The sequence below is a fragment of the Myzus persicae genome, unplaced genomic scaffold, assembly GCF_001856785.1.
Source record: "Myzus persicae strain clone G006 unplaced genomic scaffold, MPER_G0061.0, whole genome shotgun sequence".
Lineage (NCBI taxonomy): Eukaryota > Metazoa > Arthropoda > Insecta > Hemiptera > Aphididae > Myzus > Myzus persicae.
The window spans coordinates 1-17,472 of NW_019101068.1; the positions used below are offsets into that span (position 1 = coordinate 1).

At 28.0% G+C, this 17,472-nt stretch overlaps 1 protein-coding gene and 1 pseudogene across 1 annotated transcript; both read left to right on the plus strand.

Moving 5' to 3' along the window:
* Nucleotides 1-980: 980 nt before the first annotated feature.
* Nucleotides 981-5,837, plus strand: LOC111027593 (annotated as a pseudogene).
* Nucleotides 5,838-9,355: 3,518 nt separating this feature from the next.
* Nucleotides 9,356-10,824, plus strand: LOC111027594 (zinc finger BED domain-containing protein 4-like). Its single transcript, XM_022305996.1, has 4 exons — nucleotides 9,356-9,392; nucleotides 9,893-10,092; nucleotides 10,269-10,457; nucleotides 10,519-10,824. The coding sequence occupies exons 1-4, from the start codon at nucleotides 9,356-9,358 to the stop codon at nucleotides 10,822-10,824; spliced, it is 732 nt and encodes a 243-aa protein (XP_022161688.1).
* Nucleotides 10,825-17,472: the final 6,648 nt, after the last annotated feature.

Consider the following 17,472-nt stretch of genomic DNA (forward strand, 5'->3'; position numbering starts at 1 on the left):
TGCCCTTATTTTCTAATATTTTTAGCTCACTCACCTGGTTGTATGTCGACCGATGAATGTTCAGCCACTGCACACTAGAGCATTGAAAAACAGGACCACTTTGACAATTTTTTCTTCTTTTTTGATTGTTCGATTTGACTACAATAATGCCACTGCACGGTTACTGTGTCCGCGGGGACGTTATATTTATTTATATGTATTCAAAACGAACTAAAGAACAACATACACTTCAAAGTTTGAACTAGATAATATATCCACTGAACGACAACGAATTCGCGGGACGTATTTACGCAAAATGTATTGCTAGTCAATCCGGTTCGATTGGACCAAAATGTTTGTTTCTAAATAGATTGTTTTTATTGAACAAAACCAAAATAAAAAACTAGAAACTTTTATTATATAATAAGTGGACTGTATATTTCGTTTTGCGTGTGTCGTACCACTTGACTGGTCCGACGGCAACTAACTAATAAGTGAGGACATATTACGGCACAACCACACAATGATAATCTTACAGATAACGATTTCATATAAACATTACATATCTTGTTAATTTACCAGACTTACCATACTTCTTCAAAACTACTAAGTCTTAATGTCTTATATATTGATAAATATATTTCTTAATGAATCGTTGGCATAAATATTTCAGTTATTTTAAATGCAGCAAAGCTCCTTCACATTTTTGTACCGGATCTTTAAAAAGATTACCGAATGGCCAAAAAAAAATTATTCTCAACCACATAATCACGATCATTGTGTAAATGAAAATTTAATTGATAATTTCCGTGAAGTGTTGAAACACAGAGCTTCTACAGAAAATGGTCTGTTAAAAAATTTGTACGACGAAGAAGCAAGAAAGTAAATCACTTTACTTTATTTAAGATTTATAACAATTTGTTAGTATTATTATCAATTTCTTCTGAAACAGGCATATGGATGCAGCTGCATTGTACCCATGGTCTACTGCTGAGTCCATCATGCGACATAGCAGACGAAGTTCCATGCCTGTACTACCAAATTGTTCACTAGACTTGGCGGCACAATTTAAAAATGGAGAACTTCAACGTTTTTCTTGTTGTAATGCTCCGTTTTTTAAGGCATGTGTACAAGATGTAGATGGTAGGAAAAACATTGTTTTTGCCTGTACTAATTTGATCCAAAATGTAATAAGAGGTGGCATTTCTGAAATACACGCAGATGCTACATTCAAGGTGGTACCCAGAAATATGGGCTATCAATTGTTAACTATACATTGTATGATTCAGAACTATGTAAGACATTATTCCATACACCTATATAAAATGTATAAAATTAGATTTCAATATAAGTATATAGGTAATCAATTTTAAATACTTACTTATATATTTTCAGTCCAAACCCATTGTTTATGTTTTAATGGAGCGTAAAAGCAGGAACTCTTATGATTGTGTTATTCGGTTCATTAAACATAATCTAGTACCAATTTAACTCCTGAAATTATAATAACCGATTATGAAACTGCTTTGAGGGATGTGCTGATATCCGTTTTTCCAGGAGCTCGTTCGGTTGGGTGTTGGTTTCATCATAATCAAGTAGGTGGTACCTATTTAATGAATGAAAACAAGTAAAAATGTTTGTATAAATTGTATTAACATTGCACATATTTTTTTTTAGGCTGTTTGGAAAAAAATGCATAAATTGGGTTATTTACACCATGTTAATCGCAACGAAAATGCATTAAAAACGTTAAGACTACTGTTATGCCTACCATTATTGCCTGCCCAAGACATTGATGTAGGATTTAGATTAATCCGAGCTTTTACAGTAAATCATAGGGTAAATCTGGAAAGATTGCTTAGTTATTACGAAAGGTAATTCATCTTGTAAATTAATATACTATATAATTAGTGATTATACAACAATTATCTATTTCATTACTCTAACATAATAAAAGTAGTAAATAATATTCATTGAATGTAATAAAATAAATATGTATAAGATATTTTAAATCTAAAACATGATTCATTCAATGAGAACTATTTTATTATTTTTAATTCAATTCCCCAGAATACAAAGTAATGAGTTAACATAAAAATATAATATATAATATTACATAATAATATATGTTTCAATAAGTAATAATACAATAAGCCATAATATTGCAGCATAGTAGGTATCATTCATGAAATACAAAGAAAGCATTTTTTTTTTTTTTTAAAGATATTGGTTACAAAATATTGGGCCAGACTCAGACATTGTGTCAGTGTATGGTTACCATACAGATAAGTAATGCCTCTTGACGCGTAGTTTTATAAGTATTATACATAGAATAATTAATGAAAAACACACGTATAGTAATTTAAATGATTTTTATTAACATACTATTATTTTTCAACATAACTACCTTCTAAGGCGATACATTTTTGCCAACGATTTACTAATTTAGAAATGCCATTCAAATAAAATTCTTCAGGTTGAGTAGTATTGAACCATTGTTTAACTTCAGCTTTAACTTTCTCGTCAGAATTGAATTTTGTAATCTTGAGATGTTCTTTAAGATTAGGAAACAGAAAAAACTCACATGGTGCCAAATCCGGGCTGTAGGGTGGGTGTGGAATGACTTGAAATCCCAGTTATTTAATTGCTGTCATTGTTGCACGGCTGCAATGAGGTCTCGCGTTGTCGTGATGAACCAAAAGTTGGGTTAAATTTGGTCTGACACGATTAATCCTTTTTTTCACCTTTTTTAGTGTCTCTATGTATCGTATAGAGTTTATTGTTGATCCTTTCTCTAAGTATTCAGTGTGGATCAGTGGCGTGTTGAACTACTTTTACTTAAGGAGCGAAGATTCTTACATACCACCCACCCACCCGTTTTATTAAATACCATTTCATACCAAAATCGCTCGCTTCGCTCGCATTGTCATTATATAAAAACCATATTAAGCTCTTAATTTATTACCCCCCCCCCCCTCTTTATACTTCATTTATATTTAAATTCTATACAAATATAGGAAAGCAGTTTTTAATTTTTGTTTTATGATGAGTTATGATCACTTATTAAACAGTTTTCATCAATCATCAATATTACAGATGTAATTGGTAAATGTAAATCAATTTAATTCGCATATTTAATTATGATAATTGTTTCATTATACTTTATTATATCTATTAATATTACATTAAACTCAATTAAAGTCTCAATATTTTTTAACATTAATTAAAATAAACAGTTTACTAAAACTTAATTCTTTATAATTTTAAATACTAAGTCACTGTATGTCTTAATATATAACTGTATAAACATATTTCTTAATCAATAAATAATAATTTATACATTTTAACTGTTACTTATATAATAATGCTTCTTGGAGTAATTTAGAGGTATTGGCATATCTGTTTATTGCTTCATCAATGTTAATAATTATATCTTTTTCGCATGATAAGAGCATCAAACTATCAAGACGCTTTTGTACCATTGTTGAACGAATTCTAGTCTTAATCAATTTTAATTTAGAAAAAGTTCTTTCGCTACTTACTGATGTAGCTGGTATGGTACACAAAAATTTATATGCCATGTACATATTAGGAAATGCAGATATCAAGTTAAATGTATTTAATAACTTTAACACATTTAAAACTGTCATTTTAGTTTTAGTTTCTTCACTATTGACTTCATCTGAATCAACACTTGTATCTTCATCTGATTCGCTTATCATTACTTTTTCATGTAATTTTTCAATTGCTATATTTGATTTAAATTTAAGGAAATTATATGCAAAAGTAGAATACTCCAATTTTAATTGATCGATTTGTAAATTTGGAATCCACTTATCAAGATACACAAAATTATCTTCAGGTATTGGACATCCTTTATTTGTAGCGATGAGTCGATCAACTGAAAGAAGTGATAAGTCGGATAAAATTTCCCTTGATCCTTCAAATCGACTAGTTATAGATGTACATATCTGATCTAAGACAGTGAAATAAACTTGTATTTTAAAATTATCTTTGGCATTAGTTACTATTTCATCATTGATTTTTTCTCCAGCCATTTTTTTCCGTCTCTGAACCCGTTTTTCTGGAAACCATACTTCTTCCAGTTCATTTTCCAGGGAAAACTTTTTTGCTTCAGCCAATAAAATATCTAAATGTAACTCATTTCGTAATTCTGACAGTTTCCTTGCACAATTATCAACCATAGTTAATGCAGTGATGAAATCCAATGATGGTGATTGTAAATATATGGATAATGGACTTGTGTGCTTAAAGATATTTTTCATTAATAACAAATGTGTAATAAACTTGAATGAAGAAATAGTAGACAATAAATTTGTCGCCATTGAAGATGTATCACGTTCAGTTGAGTTTGACAACTCTTGTAATGTATTATTAAGTGCTTTATATTGTAATTATTTATTATATCATGTAAGTGGAATTAATATTATAATATTATAATTAAATAATGCTTTATTCGTTAATATGGTCATAAACAAAGCGTTAGAAATTAAAATCCCATTTTTAGCGATTTTTCGTAATTTTTTTATGGTTTTTCAAGTGGCATTAAATAACTATTGATAAAATCGAAAAATGACCATGACGAATCAACAATAATATAGAGAGTTTTCATAATGCTTTAAAATTTGAAATTTTCAGTCTCACATCCAAGTTTATGGGTATTTTTAGTTAAGCAAACTATTTTAATTATTATATTTAATATAAATGTATTATTATCAATAAATATATTTTAGATTCTGATGAATGAATGTATGAATGAACGATGAATGTATTGATTTTACAATGATGTGTGTTTTTTTTAAAAATTTTTTTTTTATTTATTTATTTTTTTATTTATTTTTTTTTAAATTTTTTTTGTGTCTGTCATCACCTTTTAGGACATTAGGACAGTAAAACTGCTTCGATTTTCTTCAACAGCAACTTTTCTGATTGGGAAGTGAATCTAGTTGGTACTTCGGGGGGTCAAAAGTAAAAATTTCCCAGTAGTTTTCAAAAGCGACGTGAAAAACAAAAGGAAAATTAAGGAAAAACGGGAATTTTTACGCAAATCGATTTTTAACAAAATCGTTTTTGGTTTTTGGTGTAACTCTAAAACAAATGGCCGTAGATATATGACACTTTCACAGGTTGTTTATATTTGTATTTTCTATACACGGTAAAATTTTGAAAATAATTTGACTCTTTTTGAACTGTTTACGGACATTGTCAGTTTTCATTTTTTTAATTTTTTTTTTTTTATAAATATCAATAAAATTTTATTTGTTGGTTAAAAAAACTTGAAAATTTAATACAAGGCTCCTAGTATATTTTTTCAAAGGCAGATGAATTACCAGCTAAGTATAAATATATTTATAATTACTTATACTATGTAAATTCGAAAAAAAATTTTCTTTTCATAGGACATTTAACCAACACAAGTAGCAACTACCACATTCTTGTTCAGCAGCTACGTAACAAATTGCGTCCCACTAGGTATTTGAGAACCAAATTTTTGGCCAATAGTAGACGAATTAAAAATGCTTCAGAGCAGTATGATTTTAGACTTATTTCAACATGGCAATTCCTTCAAATCTGCTCACATGTTACTGGAGCATATGAACTGAGACAACGAAAATCCAGGACCTGTTCTCCCAGCAGATCCAGCACCTAATGATGTTCCTATTGTTGTGAATCAAGTACCGCATAATGTCCCCGATGCTGTAAATCCACAGGAAGCTATTAATCAAAATCGTAATTCGAATGTAATAAAAGACAATCAATTGGAATTGGAACATGATAATATACCTGATAATCAACTGTTCCAGGATCCTGATGCAGTATACAACAAGGGAACATAAATTTGTGTATGAATTGCATTGGTGAAAGCGATGAAAAATATATTGTGCTACCACTTACATGATATAATAAATAATTACAATATAAAATATCTAGACTGACAAACCGTCTCCGCTCAGAATCGTTTTTTTTATACAATGATATTATGTCATTGAATTCAAGTTTAATACAATCCATTATACAATGACTCACCTAGTACCTACTGTATGCCTGTATAACGGAGCGACATCTACTTACCAGCTTTTTATATATTTTGGGATTCAAAAGGTGTGATCCACACTGAATACTTAGAGAAAGGATCAACAATAAACTCTATACGATACATAGAGACACTAAAAAAGGTGAAAAAAGGATTAATCGTGTCAGACCAAATTTAACCCAACTTTTGGTTCATCACGAAAACGCGAGACCTCATTGCAGCCGTGCAACAATGACAGCAATTAAATAACTGGGATTTCAAGTCATTCCACACCCACCCTACAGCCCGGATTTGGCACCATGTGAGTTTTTTCTGTTTCCTAAACTTAAAGAACATCTCAAGATTACAAAATTCAATTCTGACGAGAAAGTTAAAGCTGAAGTTAAACAATGGTTCAATACTACTCAACCTGAAGAATTTTATTTGAAAGGCATTTCTAAATTAGTAAATCGTTGGCAAAAATGTATCGCCTTAGAAGGTAGTTATGTTGAAAAATAATAGTATGTTAATAAAAATCATTTAAATTACTATACGTGTGTTTTTCATTAATTATTCTATGTATAATACTTATAAAACTACGCGTCAAGAGGCATTACTTATCGTTTTATCAGCCCACCCTCGTAGAATACTAGGATAGGTATTGAAGCAACGAAAATATTTTAATTCTACGAATAACAATATAAAAATGTGGGTAAGTGGATGTCGCTCTGCTGTACAGTAGGTTACAAGCGGGTGATGTTAAATTTGAACGCAATGATATAAAAGTATAAAACCATTGTGCAGGAATAACGGTTCAGAGAAAAGACGGACTGTCAGCCTTGAGCCTATAATATTACCAAGTACTAAGTAGGTATATCTTATGATATTATTGTGATTAAAGTAATTAATAATTGTATTATTAGGCATTAGTATTTGAAAATGTTATTTTGTGTATTAAATATAATAATACACTATACAAGTGTCATATATACACGAGAAATATTTTTAAACTAGAACAAAATAACTAAAATCGTTATTCTTAGTTTTAACTTTTAATATGTACTTTCATCGAAATTTGATTTTAAAATCTCTGTAAAAAATAACTATGTTTTTATATCATTTATATATCTTTGGTTATAGTATGAACTATTTATTAGAATCTTTGTTTTAAATTTTCAATACTTAGCTATAAAAATTGAATATTTTATGTTTTTATAACTGGGTACAATTATGGATATTGTCAAAATTTGAAGTTTAAATATTTATAAAAAAAAATTGTTCTTATGCATTAGCATTTTTAATAATTTTCTACTGCTATTTTAACAATATATCAGGAATCTTGCTTTAAATTTTCAAGCTTTTTAACCCAACGAATAAAATTGTATGGACATATTATATAGAAAAAAAATTGAAAAAAAATTAAAAACTGTAGATGTCCGTAAGCAGCTCAAAAGAACAAGTCAAAATATTTTGAAAGTGTATGGTGTATGGAAAATGATAGTATAAATATTCAGTGAAAATGTCATGTATCTACATTCTACAGTAATTAGTTTTAGAGTTACACCAAAAAACAAAATCAATTTTGGGAAGAAATTTCCATTTTTCCTTAAATTTTATTTTGTTTTTTTTCCTGCACTTTTTAAAACTGTTGGAAATTTTAAATTTCAACCCCTCCAATTCACCAACTATAGATTTACTTTCTCATCGATCAAGATACTGTTGAAGAAAATAGAAGCAGTTTTACGGCCCTAAGCCACAGTGGGGCCAAACACGAGTATCAACTGGGGAAAGTTCCTCAGAACTGTTTATGAGTGGGCTAGGTGGGTGGGGGTGGGTGGTGAAAACTAAAAAATACATACATCATTGTAAAATCAAATGGTAAATAGTATTTCTATAACAAATAATTATGTATGCTGCTAGATAGCGCTAATGTCGCATTAGCAAATTCCGGATATTTACGGTCCGTGATATATTTACGAAGCATGTATTTTTGCATTCGGGGATTTTAAGGTCCGGGACATTACAGTCCGTGATATTATGGTTCAATATTTTTGAATTCCGTAAATTTACGGTCCGTATATTTACGTTTCATGGATTTTTTATCCGGATTTTTACGGTCCGTGACATTACGGAAAAATTCCGGATTTTTACAGTCCGCCTTATTATTTCCCGGACATTTACGGTGCCCCATTTTTCTCGACGGAATTATTAAGAGGATATTGTGGACTTGGAAATTATAAGCTGAAATATTTTAATTTAAAACGAGATCCGTGTAATGTTGATTTTTCAAGAGTACATTTCACCCGTTTTCACGCGCTGAATTAAATTTAGAAGGGACTAAACGAAACAAAAAATATATAAAATTGGACGAGAGAATTAAACGTATTACTCAAAACTTTTTAGAAAATAACGACTTAGACAATTGCCTCAAAAAATTGGCCATAATCGTCAAATTAGATTAAATTTTACTATATTATTATACATTTTACATTTAATATTAATTACTTATTATATTATATTGAACTATACTTATTACAATTATATTTTATATTTTACATTTAGGGTTAGCTACGTATTTATTCGCGCGCCCTCATTTTTAAACACGCCAGAGTATTGCAAAATATTCTGCCAGTCCTAAGCCTGACCAAATGACACTTGGTGTTATTCTGGGTAATTACATTGTACGCAAGTGAGAAAATTTGTAACTAAAAATAGACTGTACGCAAATGAGACGTACGCATCTGCACCGGATTCACCCGGCCTAATATCTAGATTTTTACCCGGCCCTTACTCGGTACCCGGCCTAATACCTAGATCTTTACCCGGCCCTTACTCGGTACCCGGCGAAATACTACATTTTTTCTCAACTTGACCGGCTGATAATCTATACATAAACATATGCATACCAGTAATTAAAATAACGGGAAAAACCTAAAATTCTAGGGTTATAAATTATAATTTATTTTAGTACTTATTGGAATAACTGAACCGATTTACAATCGCCAGTTTATTGTAAACAAATCATGTTGTTCTTCTACGGATTACAAAAATAAATCTTGTGTTTATATATAAATTTATAGATAACAATCTGCAATAAATACCCATTATAAAATAATTAAAATATAAATTATTCTTATACAAATATTCTTAGTTGCAAGTAGGATAACCAGTAATCACTCTACAGTCTACAGTTCTGCACATCTACACGACACACTCATTTTGTCTGTATTATTTTTCTAGTATTGTTTGTTTATTTTAATTGTTTAATAGATACTTCATAAGTTCCTTCCTTGATATTAAAGAATATTAACTTTTTTTAATTTAATCAATTCAATGAATCCAATGGACGTGACCGAGGACGAGGAAGGCACATGTATCGGTACGTAATACATTTTATGTAATTATTACATTCTATTATTTTTTATTTGTTTTATTACCTGGGATTTGTAGCTTTAAAAATCACACATTCATTCTTTATTTATATATATCTCAATTTTACATTTTTAATAAAGAGCTATTTTAAAATAAAACGATTATAAATACTTAAATAGGAACCATATAACACATTATATACAGGGTTATCGACCAACCAAATACCTATTAAAGTATTAACCAAAATTTAGCCATTTACAATAACTAATAAAATGAATTTTTTTGCACATAATAAATATTATATTAAATAGTCCATAAATTTATTAAACCAATTGAAAATTGTAAACTGTAAAGTAACAATTGAGAGAATAACTGAATTATGAATGTTTGCTAATAATTGGAGCATTATTCCTGTGTACCTACCTTAATAAATAATAGGTACCTATTTGTCTATTTAAATGTATTTCTGTTAATTAGGTATTATTTATTTATTTTATATTTTATTAGAGCCATTATCAAAAACAAAGAAGCTAAGTTTAATTTGGGAATATTTTGAAGAGTCTATATGTGACCTGAGTAGAGCTATTTGTATAAAATGCAAGCAAAAGGTATACAAAGGTTTGGGAAAAAAGATGACTACTTCCTCCATGAGGAAACACTTAGAATCTAAAAATAAACAACTGTACAAAGAATTGTTAAAATCTGAAGTAAGTTAAGAAATTATTATAACTAAAAAACTATAGTTGGTTAATGGTTCGTTTATGGTTAATGGTTATACAATTTAAAAAGTACTATATTAATATCTTGAATCTATTATTTTAAGGAATTAAAAAAAGCCGAAAAGAATTTAAATAATAAATCTGCTATTGTACATGATTTTAAGAGTCAACATCAACTCTCTATTTATGAATCAATGACTAAAACACAATGTTGGGATATAAATGATAAAAAATCCAAAACAATTCATAAAGCTATTGGTGAAATGATTTGTGTTCATAATGAACCATATTGTAATATAGTTGAACGAACAGGATTTAAAAAACTCATGGAACTTGTTAAACTACAGTATAAAGTAAGTTGGTTACTATTTTTATTATATAAAATAATAAATAAATGTAAATTTATTTTTTTAGCTACCGGGTCGCAAATATTTTACTGAAAATATTATCCCAGAAATGTATGTGGAACTTAAATTAAAAATTATGGATATGCTGAAGCAGGTTCATACTGTATCTCTTACATCTGATATTTGGACATGTAGTCACAACAATGAAAGTTTTATAAGTTTTACTTGTCATTGGATTTCTGATGATATGAAACAACAACATTGTGTTTTAAATGTTAGACACTTCCCTGGAAGACATACAGGTATCGCCATTAAAGACACATTAGAAAGACTATTGCAGGAATGGGATTTAGAAAAAAAATTCATTTATTAGTACGGTGAGTGTCAAGTGGAAAAAAACTACATAATATTAAGCCATTTTAAATTGAAATCACAAAAAATGGTTAAAAAAACATTGGCTTACATTGCCTAGGAAGTAGAAATTCCATATATTCTTAAACTACCGTATAATGTATTATTTTTTTTTTAGAGATAACGGAGCTAATATGAAAAAAGGTTCTGATAATGCTTCGTTATGCAGTTTTGGTTGCTTTCTACACACTATACACCTTCTTGTAACGGAATCGATAAAGAGTCAAAAATCTGTTCAAGACTTAATTTTTCGTGCCAGAAAAGTGTCTACACATTTTCACCATTCTTCATCTGCTACTGATAAACTTAAGTCTATTCAAATTAATCTTGGTATTCTTCCTAAGAAACTTATTCAGGATATCTGCACTAGGTTGGTATAAATATTAAATACAAAGTTAAAACAATATATTCTTTTTTTTAATAATATATCTTAATTTTATCTACCCATTTTGTATTCAAAGCACACTGCTCATTAATTTTTAATAAATATGTCTCCCTTATTAATATAGATAAATGATAACTGATAACACCAACTATGTCCATAAAGTAAAAATTTAAAAATACAAATCAAATTAACAATAGTTATTTTTTTCAGGTGGAATTCTAGTTTTTATATGTTGGAACGATTGTTACAATTAAAAACCGCCATTTTAGTATATATATGTGATGTTGAATCGACTCTACCGACTTTTAACCCCAATGATTGGTTATTAATGGAATCATTAATACATTTATTAAAGCCTTTTGAGGAGCTCACAAAACGTATAAGTTCAAATAAATCTATTATTAGTGAAGTTATCCCTGTTATTATAATGTTAGATACTTTTTTGAATCGACCTAACACTTCTCATTTTGGAGTTGGGACTACTAAGGATATTATGCTCACTCGTCTTCTAAAGCGTTTTGGAAAAGTTATTAAAGATGAGAACCTTATTATAGCCACATTTTTGGATCCAAGGTTTAAGTTGTTATTTTTTAAACCAGAAAATAAACAAACAATGAAGAAAATAATATTACAAATTATATCCAAATTCAACAATATTAATTCAAATATCGAACATGAACCTACTAATAATATTATATCTCAAGTAGAAAATCGGAATGCTGGAAATCGTGAATCATCATGGGATCTTTATAAAGAAATTGCAACAACATCAAATATTAACCAAACTGAAGTGCATAGTTCTCTTAACTACACAGATTTGGATGACTACAATCATTTCAATAAAGATCTAGTTGTTGAATTTGAGAAATATTGTAACATGAAATGTATTTCCATTGATGATGATCCATTAAGTTGGTGGAAAATGAATTTTGAAAGTTTTTCATTTATTGGAAATAAATTACTTTTACAAAAATATTTGTCAGCACCAGCATCCAGTGTTTACTCTGAGAGGTCATTTTCAGAGGCAGGATTAGTGTATGAAGCTAAAAGAAATAGACTTCAGCCTCAAAATGCTGAACAACTTTTGTTCATTCATCATAATATAAATAAATTTTATTGCAAAATGATAATATTGTTAATTACTGACAGGGTACCTATTCTAATTTAATTTGTTTTTTATTAATAAATTGTTAAATTTTATTAAACTATTAACTATTAAGTTTTATTTTTATGTTTAAACTGTTTAAAGACTTCAAACATTCAGATATTTTAAATTATAAATGTTCATTGTGTGGTATTTATTAGTTTATTATTTAGTATTTACATTTGACTTTTTAGTTACAAATTACATTATTCATTATTCAATATTGTTATCTATTGAACAAAATCGTCCATAGTTATTGCTAAATATCTAAATTCCAAACAACTGGTATTAGTGTTAAACTAATAGTGTACTAATTTGTATTAGTGTTGGCTGAGTACATACTCATACTCATATTAGTTTTATTTTTGTTATTAAATTATAAATTATAATTGTTATTATAATAATAATTATTATTATTATTATATTTCACAAATCTTTTATTTTTTATTTTTATTTATTATTAAATTGTACAACTACCCAGTACCAGTATTGAGTGTTTAAAGACTTAATTAATAATTAATATTATTAATAATTTCTCAATCAGTAATTGATACTCGATACTTGATTCTTGATACTTGATAATGCCTTGCTGTAGTATAGTTCCTACTCATTTTGTATATTTTATATTTCTACTCGGCCAATGCTCGATAGTAGTCGATACCCATTTTGTATTAATAGTTCTACTCGGTCAATGATTGATACCCGGTTAGTATTACAATTTTTACTCGACCAATACTCGATACCCGGTTAGTACTTAAAATTTTACTCGGCCAATACTCGATACCCGGTTAGTACTTTAAATTTTACTCGGCCAATACTCGATACCCGGTTAGTACTTTAAATTTTACTCGGCCATTACTCGGTACCCGGTTTAATAACAAATTGTCTACCCGGAACATCTCTAGTTTAGAAGACAGTGATGTTGACGAAAACGTGGAAGAAATTGATAAATTACTAGCCGAGTTTGACGAAGAAGAGGATTTCGTTTTATCCGATTCGGAAGACATTGAGGAAGATGGTAATGTTGACTCTATTAGTAATTCGAAATATTTCACTTTACAAAAAAACCAAATTAAATGGCAGCAAAAACCATTTACCCCACCTTCAATTAATTTAAATGATTTAAATGAAGCCGAACCGCCAACCTATTTGTATGATCCTATATATTACTTTTCAAAATACTTTGATGATAAAGAATTTGATAAAATGGCCTATTTTACTAATTCATACGCAACTCAACAAAATTCAACACGATTCAAACCTACTACTTCGTCTGAAATTAGAGACTTTATTGCAATACATATGGTTATGGGTGCTTTAAAGATGCCTAGAGTACGCATGTATTGGGAAAAAGATACCTATATAAATTTAGTTGCAGAAACTATGCCCAGAAACCGATTTTTTAGTCTTCGTACACATTTTCACGTTGTAGACAATATGGAGATTCCGAAAAACAACAATGATAAATTTTTTAAAATTCGTCCACTTTTTGAAATAATTAAAAAAAGATGTTTAGAAATTCCAATGGAAAGAAACTTATCGGTTGATGAACAGATGATTCCATTCAAAGGACATTTATCAGTAAAGCAATATATTCGAGGTAAACCAAATCCTTGGGGAATAAAAACATATCTATTATGCGGCCAAAGTGGCTTAGTGTATAATTTAATTTTATACCAAGGATATAATATGATCGAAGTCGACGATGATTTAAAAAAAACTTTTGGAGTAGGTGGTGCAGTTGTTATAAGTTTAACGGAAAACCTGAAGCCAAATTGTCATTATTTGACAATGGACAATTTTTTTACATCGTTCAATTTATTTTACACTTTGCAAAAAAAACAAATTTATGCGACTGGTACAATACGTACAAATCTTTTCAGCAATCCACCATTTTTGTCGGATAAAGAAATGAAAAAAATGGGAAGTGGGACAACATTTGAAATAAGTTCAGACATTCCAGACGTAAATTTAGGACTAGTAAAATGGTATGACAATAAACCCATAAATTTATGTTCGAATGTTGTGGCCTCAGGAAAAGTTGATACAATAAAAAGGTAGGACAGAATAAATAAAAAATATGTCTACATCGAGCGACCGGAAATAGTAGGTCATTATAATAATACGATGGGTGGTGTAGATAAACATGATCAGCTCGTAAGCTTATATCGATGTTTCATAAAATCAAAAAAATGGACACTCAGAATGGTTAGCCACGCGTTTGAAATGGCAGTAAGTAACTCGTGGTTAGAGTACATCAATGACGCAAAACAATTAAAAATAAAAAGAAAGATACATTAGATTTACTTGGATTTAGGATGAGATTGGCTAAAGAATTGATACTTTTGGGGAAAACTGTAATTACACCTTCGAGAAAAGTAGGACGCCCGTCGTCACGCACATCCCCAAATCTTCAAAAAAAATTATTTTCACCGCTTGAAAAAAAAAAAATAGACTCGCGTCCTTTATCAAGTATTCAACATGACAATATCGGTCACTTACCATAGCTTGATGGAAGAAAAGAAGCCACGCGATGTAAATATGAAGGTTGCAAAGGAAGAACACACGTGAATTGTATAAAATGTAACGTTCATTTATGTTTTACGACAAAAAATAACTGTTTTTTTGATTTTCACAATTAACTTTGTATTTGATATTTGATATTTGATATTTTATTTTACTTTATATTTTTAATAACTTTTAGGTATAAGCTATTATTTTAATTTTGAACGACTGTTATAAGGTATTATTTTAATTTTTAAAATTATAAATATGCATTTGTAATAATAATTTTTTTTTATTTTTTATGATGGCAAGTCCCATTGTACATTATAATATACATCACAAATTTTTTGGGAAGGGGTAATGTGAAAAATTTTAAATTTTAACAATAACTTATTTATAGAATATATAAAATAAAAATATGAAGAAAACATTTTTTTACCTAAAAAAAAAAATTCGGGACTGAAAGGGTAAATAGGTGCAGTAAAATAATAATAATAATAAAATTACTTTTATAATATTATTGTGTTACATAATAATTTATTTTACGCGCTAGACGCACCTGCTCATCATTTGACGTTGCCATATCGAACGGTGACATGTTGCCATTTACAGTCGTCTTAATGCCATAAAATATATACCCAAATAAATTAAATTTTTAGTGATTGCTTAATAATAATAATATTGTTATTAGGTGTATATTTTATTATTTATAAATATATTGTTTGGATGGGTGACCATCTAAACATTTTTCTGACATTGTAGAAAATCGGCTTTTTGTCAATACAATTTTTTTCAAAATTAATGTTCATATTTGATTTTAACTACTAATTAAAAACACATTTTTTTTTGGATGGGTGACCGTCTCAAAGACTGAAAATCGACATTATTTAAAACATTTTATTTTAATGATTATCTTATTAAAATTATAAGACTTTGAGTGTAAGTAACATTATGTAATAATATATTGTACTTTTTAGAGAATGGGTGCCCGCTTTCAAAAATATTTTTACGATATTCAAGAACCTGTTTTGTGGAAAACAGTTAAACTTATATTTTTATTCATATTCGGTTAGTTTAGATTGAACCCACTTAAACTCATTATTTATTTTTTTGGATGGGTGACCACATCATCACAAGTTCTAAAATTTTGAATCAAGTACATATATTTTATCTTATAATCTTGACTTTTTTCGCTTTTGTATTTATATTCAAAATGATTTATATAATATTTTTATTTTGGTGGGTTGTTTTAGAGTAACACCAAAAACCAAAATCGATTTTGTCAAAAACCGATTATGCGTAGAAATTCACGTTTTTCCTTCATTTTTCTTTTGTTTTTCCTTGCGCTTTTGAAAACTATTGGTAATTTTAAATTTTGACAAAAAATCGAAGCAGATTAACTGCCCAAAACGGCGATGACACACACACAAAATAAAAAACACACATCATTGTAAAATCAATACATGCATCGCTCCGCTCAGAATATAAAATAAAAGTATAAGTTTATCATTTCAATTTGTGTAAAATTTAATTATAAAATGAAATTAAGTAAATTAAAAAATAAATAATATTTACACAAATATAAAACGTAAATATATAGATAAATAAAGATAATAAATATAATATTAAATTATAAAGATGTATTAATCATTAATTATAAATTATATATGTAGATAATAAGGTGGTATTGTCACAACCAAGTAAATTTAACTTAATTAATTTAGGTATACATATTATAGTAAGTATGTAGGTACCTACTTGAAATTAAATTTGTGTAAAATGTATTAATAAAATCGAATAAAGTAATTAATAAAGTATATCTATATGTATAAAAATATGATATGTAAATTTAAAATAATTTTGAAACTGATGTAGAGTTTAAATGAAAATTAAATTAATTGAATTATTTTTTTAACAAATGTCAATACCTAAATGTAAAATATAATATAAATTTACTATAAACCTAATTTGAAATTTAAAAGATTTAATATTTAAGAAATAAAATAACCTGATACATTTATGTTAATTATTTATAAGTTCTGAATATTCCTGAGTTTAGCATTTGGCTTATTTATACCATTAAATAGGTTCTATTGTTATTTTTTGTCCATTTTTCATTCTTTGTGAATTCTTACTACAAATAACAATTTCATTATATCGTCGGCTTAATTCGCAATTATCGTAACTCCAAAATGACTACTTTTCAGGAAGAGTAAAAAACATCTCATTAATTTAAAAACATTGTTAACAAATAACTGTATTTGTTAAAATTTATTATTTATGATTTTGTTGATTTTTTTGAATAATTTATATATTTATTAGAATAAGTGAACTTGTGAAAGGAGTTAAGACTTTTTCTAAAAAAAAAACACACATTTTTAGGAGTTATGATTTTTTCTCTTTTTATTATTTATTTGTGATAAAATAACTTAATTTTTTAGAATCAAAGTATAAAATAATAATTAATTGAAATATAAAACGTTATCAGCCTTGATTATAACATAAAGAATAAAATAACTGAATTTTTCAGTAACAAAATAATATAAGTAATAATAAAAAGAAATAACATACATTAT